We start from the raw sequence: 12316 nt of genomic DNA, 5'->3' as shown, positions 1-12316 counted from the left end.
TATATATATATATATATATATATATATATATATGATATAAAATATGGTGCCCTTTGGGAAAAGAAGTACACTTTAGGATATAGATTGGGACATTTTTTCCCCATTTCACTGGCAAAAATATTCCCAATTTACCTGAATTCACCCTACTCTACAATAAAATACTTACATGTGAACAAATGCATGTCATTTGGAATTAAATGAAAAATATAGTTTACATTTATTATAGGCAACTTAATTTATTTCATAACTTCTGTTGTCTTTAAAATACATTTAAAGTTGCTGTTGAACGTACGGACAAGCATTTATCGTAAACTAAAATACACTTTAATGTCATTTCTATTAAAAGTATGTCATATTTAAATCTATAATTACACATTTATAATCATACATTACAGTTAAATTTAATATACAGTTAAAATTACAGTTAGGTACTTTACATGTGCTCTAGTATGTTAGTCAACACATCAAAATAAGTGTACTTTAAAGCACGATAAAAGATTATTAAAACAATGGATTTAAAATATACTCTAAAGTAAAACTTTTAATCTGACATTAAGTATATTTAAATGTGTTCAGAAGCATAGTCAAGAAAGTGCATCTCTTAAGTACACTTAAGTGGGCTTTTATTTCATTAATATTGACTGCATTAATATTGGTAGAGTTTTTAATACACTTGTTAGATTTTAAATACATTACAAGTGTGCATTCAATATGATTAAGTGGACTTCTTTTTCTCAACAAGTGGCATTAACTGAAGTTTTATAGAAAATTAAGGATATTTCATTTTTGAGTGAAATTTATTTGGGTTTCATGTTACCACATGAAAACATCCAGGCAAGAGGCAGGGCAAGTCTGCTGGAGACGATCCATCTTCCAGCTCTCATCCAAAGTCACACATCTATTGGAGATCTGCCCCATGAGTAACAAACACAGTCCAGGAGTTTATTTCTTCCCTAGAAACCAATCAACACGTACGTCTCGACCTTGCCCCTTGAGATCTTCCTTCCTGCAGAGTTCAGTTTCACCTCTAACCAAACACACCTAAACCAGTTAATCTAAAGGCATTAGTCCCAATCTGTGCATAATATGTAGTGCTTTAAAGATTAGTACATCCAGTGTCAGTGGTGCTCATCCATTTCAAAGTACTTATTTTACATCAAGTATGTACTTTTAATGTGCAGTAAAAGTATGCAAATTGGGTCTCCGTCAAGCTCCTGGGGTTCATTCCAAATTTATGGCCTGGTCTATTTGATTAGAGCTGAAAATAAAACTCAGCAGGAACCAAGAACCAGGTTATGTAAATATGCTTTATAGCCTCAATAAATGAGTAATAGATCATCAATATATTCCAAGATTCTGCATGGAAGACATTCACTGCCGTGCAGTGGAAGCTATATGCTCTGCATTGGAAGTAAACCTTTCACGGTGACTGCCTTACCATTATTTGATTTATTTCCCATGCTGGTCTACTATTCTGCCCCCAAAATGTAAAGAACCATAATTGTTCGCTTCTAAACAAACAGCCCCTTGTCATCTTTGGTGGGTGGTTCTCGGCCAGAATGAGCTGCAATGCAGACCAGATTTAACGCAGTTAGTCTGAAGTCTGGCTATGGGAGATTAGACTAAATTCGGCCTGGCTCCATCTGTAATTTTATCACTCTCATGGTTATTTAGGAAGGCTAGTGGAGGCAGAAAAAGCAATGTTACATAACACTGTGTAACGGATAGCAGAGGGTCTCCTGCAGTACTGAATGGACAGGATTGGAGCAGAAGGTGTGACGCCAGTTCTAATATTTCTCGTGTGTGGAACTTAACAGCTATCAAAAGGAATATATACACTCTTAAAAATAGGTTCTCTTAAAGGGGTCCTATTATGCTTTTTCAACTTTAGCTAGTCTGTGATGTTGCTGTTTGAGCATAAAAAAAGATCTGCAAAGTTACAAAGTCCAATTCAAAAGGAGATTTTATTGAACAGAAATCACTTTTCAAAAACTACAACGAACGACTCGTTTGGACTACAACGCATATTTTCCGGGATTTGTGATATCAGAAAGATCGACGAATGGGACGAGACCTGGTTGAGCTGCACCAGAGAAGGCAACGAGTGTTATCACTATGTCGGAGACACGCTAGCTTTCCCAAGGCAGACGAACTTAGAGTGGTTACAATCATCCAGGTTTAAATCGTGCTCAAATTGATTTGATATTGACGCAATATTTACACTGAAGCTCGCAGGCGGCTATGGTAAGGGGCATGTCATTTCCCGACCAGGTGGTGCCAATCACAGCACACACTGGCCCAGCTAACCAATCACAGCACATTTCGCATTTCAGAAGGCGGGCCTTCATTTGATACAGGAACTATTCGAGCCGTTCATGCCAGACTGGGGAGAGAGGTGTTGTAATAATGTAAAATATGTGAAAAGTAATGTGTTTTTCTATCAACCTAGTATGCGAGCATCAAGACTTTGTAAAAGAGCATAATAGGACCCCTTTAAAATTGGGGTTGCAGCTACACCATAGAGGAACTGAGTTCTAAAAAAAAAATCTTTCAGTGAACAATTCTTAAAAGAAACATGTTTTTCTAGGCGTGAAGAACATTTTAATCTAAAGAACGTTCTTTCACTATAAAGAACCTTTGGTAGAATGGAAAGGTTCGATGGATGTTAAAGGTTCTTAATGGAACCATAGATGTTTATAAAGAACCTTTATTTTTATAAGTGTATTAAAGGCAAGCTGGTGATGCCTTATGCCAGGTATACGCTACATGATTTTCAAAGCTGTCAGATCGCTGTTGCCAAAGTTGCTAAGGTTGGCACATTACATGCCAGATGGATGACTGAGAGGGTCGTCACACATTACACACTATTTCACTACGAAGAATCCAGACAATTCGGTCTCGTTTACAGAACGAGAAGTGATACAGGGAATGACATAAGATCACGTGTGAGTGGAATTCTGTTCGAGACTGGAATTCCTCCAAAGGAAAAGAAGCAGCTCGCGCTCCAGGCTGTCCGTATGCTGATTTGCAGTAAAAAAAAAAAAAACAACAACAACAACAACAACAAAAAACAAGAATATGGAGGAAAGAATGGTTGGGGAGATGACTCTACCCCATGAAATTTCCAGACAAACCCAGCTATTGGGTTAAAACGGGACAAACCCAGCTATTGGGTTAAAAAGGGACAAACCCAGCTATTGGGTTGTTTTGACCCAGCGGTTGGGTTGTTTTGAACCCAATAGCTGGGTTTGTCCCTTTTTAACCCAGCATTTTTTAGAGCGTAGTATTAGTATTAAACTGTAAAGTGAAACTGATTGGTTCCACAAAGTAAAATGGAACCAAAATCAAAAAAGAAGAATTTTCTGATACAAGAATATTCCAATATCAATCGGAATTTGGTCATATTCTGGTTATTTTATGTAAATGTACGAACGAGCCAAAACCAGATAAAGTAAATATTACCGTTTTAAAAATTCTGTCACATGCCAGAATTCTGGGTCGTTTAAACACCTCATTTACAATATCCATAAGCAAACATTCATTTAGACATACGCATGGCTAAACAAAGGTAAATGTGGGTGATATTAGAAACAGAAAAGTGGGGGAAAGTCAAGCTACTGATAAAATACATTATTGGAGTAAGGAGGACAAACTTTTTTTATTATTATTACTACATGTATACAGGAATATTCCAGTATCTGTGGAATATGTAAATGTTTGCTTTCCAAAATAAAGCCATAACCAGAATATGGACTTTAATCAGAAAGTGATCTTGTCAAATTAGTGATTGCATTAAACTTAAAACGTATTGAAGATCATCAAGTAGTCCACCAGAGAGAGAAATAATAATGTCACAACAATGGTGCGTTATGTCAGTTTTGTAATACTGGAACTATGAAGCTTTTTGTAAACGTAAATTCCTCAGGAGTATTCATTTAAGATCATGTGCTCACTAGTGTAACACACACCTGTGCTCAAGACTCCTTGAGCTCTCAACACCGACATGTTATACAATATACACTTTTAAATATAGTTGATATACGTTTGAAGCCATATATAGAAGGACCCTGGAGTTTGTCACGTCCAAAGCTCTGGGTTCTGCTGTGGTGAGCACATTCTAAGACAAGACCAAACGCGTTCTCATATGAAAAGTCAAAAACCCTGCTGAACTCTCACCAGGATGATGTTTAAAAAAGGCTGAGCAAAGAAACATTCTGTACTCTACACCAAGATGGCCGTCTCCACAGTGTTTTTAAGAGATCTTCAGTTGTGTAGCGTTTTTTTTTTTTCCGAAAAAGAATTGAAAATATACTAGTAAACAGTGTTGGGGGTAATATATTACAAGTAACGCAAGTTATGTAATCTGATTACTTTTTTCCAAGAAACTAGTAAAGTAACGCATTACTTTTTAATTTACAAGAGAATATCGGAGTTACTTTTTCAAATAAGTAACGCAAGTTACTTTTTTTTCCCCAATTTATTGATTGACAGCTCTCCTGTCCCCATGCTGAGAGAAATCAGAAGATGTTACTGTAGTTCTCAAATAAATATGAATATGCATTCATTCATCTCACTCACCAAAAAAAAAAAAAACGAATGAAAATGAATAAAAATAATGCAGATAATAAACTCAGAATATGACGCAAACATGCAATAATTAAATGTTAAACAACACAAATATGCTTTATGTATTTATTCCCATTCTATTAACCAATGTCTTTGCTTCTGACCTTCGATGATCCAGTTCAATCATACTAATAAGCACAAATTACTCTAGACGAACATTTGTGTGTCTTTTTTTATTGCTGAAGTGTGTTGAAATGTCTTCTTCTGCATTCTACTGTACGGACGTAAATTTACTTTCCCTTCAGCCTGAGGTGCATTCATTTCACTTTTGGTGTGAAAAGGCTTTTATATTTGCCAAAAATAGAACTTTTTTTATTTTAAAAACAAACAAGCAAGCCCTGTCCAGATTTAAAAAGTAGCGCAAAAGTAACGTAACGCATTACTTTCCATAAAAAAGTAACTAAGTAACGTAATTAGTTACTTTTTTATGGAGTAAGGCAATATTGTAATGCATTACTTTTAAAAGTAACTTTCCCCAACACTGCTAGTAAATGATCTCCTTCACTGGAGCAACCATGTTTCTACATTAAATGGTCGTTTAAGTAACAAATAGCTATGATTACTTTGTTTATCAGCCCTGATTCTGAACTCTATTCTAGAATTTATGGCCACAGGACAAGATTTGCATTACTGCACTACAGTCATCATGAATGACAATTACAAACAAACTGAAAAGTAAAACATACAATCTCATAACAATAATGAAAACTCTTGAAAGAACTCTTGAGACTCTCTTGTATTGCTGGGAACCGTTTGGTAATCAGCTGGGAACCCTTGATAAACCCTGGCCAGCGTTCAAGTGCTGCCACTTCGTCCTTAAACGAATTATACAGGCTGCCACAATTTAGAGTTGTGCGTACAAAAACCGCAAATACCGCGGTTTTTCATATATGCTCTTTTAAAACATGCAATGCTTATGGCACGATACTTTTTTTCCCTTTTCAGACACGACGACACACAGGAGACCCGTGCTGAAAAAATGCTTACAGAAATGTTTAACGGGTTCCACTACAAATACCATTACAAACAATCAACTTAAAAATATCGTGGAACGACTCTTAAGGAAACGTTTACGCAACACGTCCATGCGTCCAAAAACGCGCAACAAAATGGAACTGAACGGATCTGGATTGGAGACACATTTTAAAAAGCTGAACTGTGTTGAATCTTGACAGACCGTCTTACAAACGCTGCACTCGTGAAAAAATAGTGTAGAGGAAACGCAAGGTGCGCTGAATGGCCAGGACGCATCTTACCTGTACAGGTGTTTGTTGCACGGGGATGACTTCAGCTTCTACGACAGGAGCGACGGGAACGGGTTCTTCCCTTTTCTTTTCAACAATCACCTCCTTCTGAACTGGAGCTGCTGGTTGCTCTACTATAGGCTGGTGATACTCAGTAACCCGCTCGGATTTCTCATGCTGTTTCTGTTTCTGTTCTTTCTTTTGCGCAGGTTTCTTCGCCAGGAACGCCGATGCAACTATAATGGCAATAATCGTAAAGAAAAGTGCGGACAAAATAACGGGCGCGTCTATAGCCATGATTGCCTGCTGCTGCTGCTGTCGTTATTGTGCGTAAAAGCGGACGCCTGTAAGACGCGGATTAGTGACCGCCTCGGCTCGTCCCGTTACAACACTTCTGAGCGAGCGATCTCATAAAGCCCATGTGCCAGAGACGCTTTCTGAAATGGCTGTGTCTTAAATCCGAGTCAGCTGCCTACATAGACAGCAATTCAGGGGCGCACTAGGACGCGCCTCCGAGTTCCAAAAGACGAACGATCCAGCGTTCTGAACGCTTACACGAAATAAAATGCATTAGTAGCCAGTCACACCATTTCAACCAAATGATCTTAAATGATGAATAGCTCAAGTGCATGAATAGGCTAATAGATCAAATAAAATGAACGGGCATCACGTTCCAAACGCAACTATTGAGGATTCTAAAAATGCTGCTTCTTGCTGATACCCATAAATGCTAGTTAGGCAGGTTATTATTAGGTTTTGAGACACAGCCAATGACTTTCTAAGCAGCGTCACTCCCTGAAGGACAGCCCATCCTATTAAAGGAGCAACGCTGAGAGGCGCAAAAGAAGATTCTTTCTTTTTTTGAAAAATAACATATTTTATTGTGATGGACAGTATAGTAGGCTATACGTCCCTACTGAACTTATACTAGCATATCTTTTAGAAATGTATAGAATTTTACCAGACTGCGTACAGTAAATTGTCCTTATAATGTTGATGCAGTATGGTTATATTTTTAATGGATATCGCTGCTTATAGCCTATATCAGATCGCAATATATTTCACATTCTCTCTAAAACTAACTTTAACCTTCTGATGCATGACTTAACTTGTTTTTTTCTTATAAACAGCAACACTATTCCCAATAAATGTCTTTAAACAAAGGCGTAGTTTACACGTTTTAAAATTGTGTGAAAGTAGGCTAGTTAAAATATCCTAAATGCATCATTTAAAGGGGTCATATGATGCGATTTAAATTTTTCCTTTCTCTTTGGAGTGTTACAAGCTCTTGGTACATAAAGAAGATCTGTAAAGTTGCGAAGACTAAAGTCTCAAATTCAAAGAGATATTCTTTATAAAAGTTAAGAGTAAACCACGCCTACCTAAAACGGCACGTTCTAACACGCCCCCACATATCTACATCACTATGTGGGAAGATTTGCATAACGCCGCCCAAATATTCACACAAAGAAAGAAGGCGTAACTTTTATTCTCGCTGTAGTATTGTTGTCGCCACCGCCATGTTGTGAAGGCGCTGTGTGATTCGTTGTGAAAGCGAAACTACTTTGTTTGGTCTTCCAAAAGAGGACGATATCGCTTCGTCATGCCTAGAGCTGATCCGTGCTGGTCACTGAGGAAATACTACAACTTTGCGCTGTGGATCGCCGGATCGGCTTTCACCGTGGACGAAGCGGAGTCCAGTCCGGGGTCGTCACATGTGGTTGCCGCAGGCATCACAATATGGTAAGGGACGTAACATTTCCGTCACACGCTTGAGGTATTCGGCCAATCACAACGCACTGGATAGCTGGCCAATCACAGCACACCTCGCTTTTTCAGACCGATGAGCTTTGTAAAAATCGACGCATTTCAGAAAGGCGGGGCATAGAGGAGAAACAATAATGTACATTATGTAGAAAATGTGTTTTTTTTTTTTTACCTTAAACCGCATAAACACATTACACCAAATACACAAAATAATGTTCTTTTTAGCAGCATCATATGACCCCTTTAATAAGTTGAGTTCAATCGAAGTTACTACAAATACACAAATAACCTAAAACAAATTAAGAAATGTGTTTTTTTAATAAAAGTCTTATTGTATTAAAAAAAATTGAATTTTACCTCTACAAACTATCTGGGATAAGAGATATTCTGCTGGTATTTGGTGCATGACCCCTTTGAATTGATCTCGTCATAAATAACCACAATGACGTATAAAGAGGAAATATGGCATGCAATGGTCAATAAAAATCAGCCATGGTGGTTTGAATGTACAGTCACACCCTGAACGGTTAAATATGCCCAGTGGACAACACGCGATATCTGGACAAAAACACTGAGAACACCAAGATAAATACATAGAAACCTTTATTAAACAATTATCATTAATAATTCTGTTTGATCTGAGCAACATCAAAGTGTCACATGACCGAGCCAGTGCTGAACATGGAACATGAGGAGCTGAAGTAAGAACATACCCTAGAGAAAACACTGACGATCTGGAGGCTTCATCTAAAAGCACAGGCCATTCATTAAAACACTAACATTAGCAATTCAAAACCACAGCTCTGAGAAATGATATGAGAATGTGAAATATGAGCAACCTGAATGACCAACATCAGGCAAAAATAGGCACTTTTTAACCACATCTTTCTCCTTGACTCGTACACAAAGAAAGCACTGACACAAACCCCTCAACAACACTCACTTCGATCATTAATCACCTCACACCATCACAACATGCAGCCCTGAAACATTTAGGTATTTTTGGAGTTACGCGATTTCCTTTAGTTAAAAAAAAGAATTGAAAACATACAAAAACATTATAGGCTAGTCACGTTTTCCATTTTGAACAGGAAATGTGGATTTTCATGAATTATGATTGCAAGATTTTCCCCCTCTTTGCGTGGCTCATAGCGCACTGTATAATAAAGAAGCGCCTCCTAGTGTTTCACTTACACAGAGGGGTTATAAAAGAAAAACACCTCGTATTTCAGTTAGTTGAGCTAAATTAACCATTGAATTCACTGCTAATAGACGAAAGAAGAGAAAAGTCGAGTTCAAACGTTTTTTTTGCGCATTCACAGTAGTTCCAACTTAAGAAAAGGTGCATTCAAACTTTTGGCTCCACTACAATGTTATTTAGGTAATACAAAGCTTCGCACATGAGATACCGACAAAATATTTACCGTTTTCACAAATTTAGAATTCGTTCCCTAATTTTAGTCAATTGAGGCCAATTTTTTGTTTAAAATTGAAACAACAAATTAGTACGTCAGCCACAATTTACTAAAACGAGGGAACGAATTAGACAAGGCAAACAAGGGATATAAGGAATTCTTCATTTGCGCAAACGATAGAATATATGAAGAGTTTATTTGCAAAAACAGATAACTCACAATAATATTTTATTGTGCTAGTTAGCTGTATTTGAGTTATTTTTTACCTAATCAAAATAACCCATCTGCAGTTTGATTGAGATTAATTGGAATGCACAATGAAAAAACATGATTTTCTGAAAATTAGTTAGTTATCCGTTTTCGCAAATTATATATATATAAAATCACATGTAGTGTGGCGCTCCATAAAGGGCTTCTAATTTAAAGTTTGAGACATTTTAAATCAAAATTCTTATGTAGAAGAGTGAGAAAAGGGACCAGAAATCACTGCTGTTTAACAGTTGTAAGTACTATGGGCTAGTTTAACCAAAAGACAAGAAACCCATGTTTAAGTGCAGCTCAAAAATAAAGTAGAATCAGTAATAAAATAATCAATGTTCTAGAATCAAAGAGCTAAAGGCAGCATTACACATCAGGCCAGACATATTACCCTAGATGGGTCATGATACATCTCTCACAAATCTGCACATAACCCCTGTGAAATACAAAAACGGCATCTGTTCTGAATCAAATGCAGATTAACGACATTGGCACTGGGACAGGAGACGACGTCAAGCTTCCTGTCCAGAGCCTGACATCAGCAAAGGCAACACAAGGAGGGTTTCCCTTCTCTTCTCACACACAGCTGTTGACTCGTTCATGCAATGCTCCTCCAGCAAGCACATATTTGGATATTTTGTTCATGTTTATCTCTAAAAGCGCACTAGGACAGAGTTTGTTATCATGTGCCCAGACGTGACGCAGAGGCAACCTCTTATCTAATGGACAGGAGTCTCCTGAGGGCGACAGACAGAGAGAGCGTGACGTTTCATGGTCTAGGAGACGATTATGGCTGCAGCCCCTCTGTTGTTGAGTGGGATGTCACCGAGACGAACTGCGCTCTTTGCTCACGCAGTCGTCCTGGCTTGTAATGTCACCGTTCCCAATCATGCCACAGGTTCTCCTCTTCTTTCTGCGATGGGTCATGGCGTCGCCCTCAGAGCCCGAGTCAGCCTTCAGGGAAAAGGACAAATGTGAGAACGTAAGCATCTCATGTACACATGAAAATATCCTCATTGGGATTTAATGAATACAAATGAAAATGTTTAAATGTTCAAAAACATACCTTGGTTAGTTTTAACTAGATTCACAATCTGTGTTATTTCTTGAATTAAACAAATTTATGTGAATTTTTAAAGGATCGTTTTGATTGAAATTAAGGTTCCTCTGATTTGGGGCAAATTGTTTGTATAAAAATAAACCGATTAGATTCATATTACTGCAGGACAGGAAGGGATCAGGAATATACATAATAATCTCTTATACTCACCAAGGCTGAATTATAAAAAAAATTTTTTTTAAAAATACAATATTGTGAAACAACCACAATTTAAAAAGCTGTTTTCTATTTTAACATGTAATTTATTCCTGTGACGCAAAGCTGCATTTTACATTACTCCAGTCTTCAATGTCACATGATCCTTCAGAAATCAGTCTAATATGCTGGTTTGCAGATCAAGAAACATTCATGAATATTATCAATGCTGGAAAAAGTTTAACACGTTTTTGAAGAACCAAACTATCAAAAAAATAAGTTACATTTTAATGACTCCTGTTTACATTCAGGCTGTTTAATATGCATTTAATGATTACCATTTTATATATATATATATATATATATATATATATGTGTGTGTGTGTGTGTGTGTGTGTGTGTGTGTGTGTGTGTGTGTGTGTGTATATGTATATATGTATATACACACACACACACACATATAACTCTGTATTTATGTATGAAGTGAAGCTGTGTTTATTTTTTTCTGTTTATTTAATAAAATATTTTGGAATTTTATTTTTTCCATGCGATTTAGTTATCTCATTTGCTGTCTATTATCATTAGCCTTTAGATGTTTGACAAGTAAAATAGTGTATTAGATTTACTCTTTTTCTTTTTTTCATATGTCAAACTTCTAAAGACCAACGATATTAGACAGCAAATGAGATAACTAAATTGCAAGGAAAAATAAAATAAACGAGATAAAAATAAAATTTTAAATAGGGCTGCACGATAAATCGAAATGAAATCGAAATCGCGATTAGCCAGAAGCTGCGATTGTCATGCGTATCTTTCAGTGAAGCACGGTTCTGTGATCAGTAGTAAATCTCCATCCAAAGGCCAGAGAACGCTCTCACGCGTGTGTATATGTATATATATATATATATATATATATATAGACAGACAGACGGACAGAGACTGACTGACTGAAAGACAGACAGACAGAGAGAGAGAGAGAGAGACCGACAGAGACTGACTGAAAGACAGAAAGAGAGAGACAGACAGAGACTGACTGAAAGACAGAAAGAGAGAGACAGACAGAGACTGACTGAAAGACAGAGAGAGAGAGAGAGAAACAGACTGACTGAAAGACAGAAAGAGAGAGACAGACAGAGACTGACTGAAAGACAGAAAGAGAGAGACAGACAGAGACTGACTGAAAGACAGAAAGAGAGAGACAGACAGAGACTGACTGAAAGACAGAAAGAGAGAGACAGACAGAGACTGACTGAAAGACAGACGGACAGAGAGAGAGACAGACTGACTGAAAGACAGAAAGAGAGAGACAGACAGAGACTGACTGAAAGACAGAAAGAGAGAAAGAGAGAGAGACTGACTGAAAGACAGAAAGAGAGAGACAGACAGAGACTGACTGAAAGACAGAGAGAGAGAGACAGACAGAGACTGACTGAAAGACAGAGAGAGAGAGACAGACAGAGACTGACTGAAAGACAGAGAGAGAGAGAGAGACAGAGACTGACTGAAAGACAGAAAGAGAGAGACCGACAGAGACTGACTGAAAGACAGAGAGAGAGAGACAGACTGACTGAAAGACAGAAAGAGAGAGACCGACAGAGACTGACTGAAAGACAGAGAGAGAGACAGACAGAGACTGACTGAAAGACAGAGAGAGAGACAGACAGAGACTGACTGAAAGACAGAGAGAGAGACAGACAGAGACTGACTGAAAGACAGAGAGAGAGACAGACAGAGACTGACTGAAAGACAGA

At 37.5% G+C, this 12316-nt stretch overlaps 3 protein-coding genes across 6 annotated transcripts in view; 1 reads left to right on the top strand and 2 right to left on the bottom strand.

Annotated features, from left to right (window-relative positions):
* The window catches only part of si:ch73-366l1.5 (FILIA-N KH-like domain-containing protein), a 28083-nt gene extending 21552 nt beyond the window's left edge, over positions 1–6531 (bottom strand). For 2 of the 4 annotated variants that reach the window (XM_016229514.1, XM_016229513.1), the window contains exon 1: positions 5883–6530. In XM_016229514.1, coding sequence (XP_016085000.1) covers positions 5883–6167 — 285 coding nt within the window. In that variant the 5' untranslated portion in view covers positions 6168–6530. Of the gene's footprint in view, positions 1–5882 lie in introns of all 4 variants that reach the window. The other 2 variants (XM_016229511.1, XM_016229515.1) reach the window with 2 other exon arrangements.
* A 503-nt stretch (positions 6532–7034) lies between these two features.
* mettl23 (methyltransferase 23, arginine) overlaps positions 7035–12316 on the top strand; it is an 18224-nt gene continuing 12942 nt past the window's right edge. The window contains exon 1 of the mRNA XM_016229516.1: positions 7035–7036. The gene's annotated coding sequence lies outside the window, so the exon portion shown is untranslated. The remainder of the gene's footprint in view (positions 7037–12316) is intronic.
* Positions 9370–12316, bottom strand: part of LOC107548687 (jumonji domain containing 6, arginine demethylase and lysine hydroxylase) — a 7958-nt gene continuing 5011 nt past the window's right edge. Inside the window, exon 4 of the mRNA XM_016229475.1 lies at positions 9370–10264. Coding sequence (XP_016084961.1) covers positions 10133–10264 — 132 coding nt within the window. The 3' untranslated portion in view covers positions 9370–10132. The remainder of the gene's footprint in view (positions 10265–12316) is intronic.

Source organism: Sinocyclocheilus grahami, unplaced genomic scaffold, assembly GCF_001515645.1.
Source record: "Sinocyclocheilus grahami isolate Dianchi unplaced genomic scaffold, SAMN03320097.WGS_v1.1 scaffold353.1, whole genome shotgun sequence".
Classification (NCBI taxonomy): domain Eukaryota; kingdom Metazoa; phylum Chordata; class Actinopteri; order Cypriniformes; family Cyprinidae; genus Sinocyclocheilus; species Sinocyclocheilus grahami.
The sequence above is the reverse complement of the archived record's forward strand: the minus strand, read 5'-3'. Positions and strand labels throughout refer to the sequence as shown.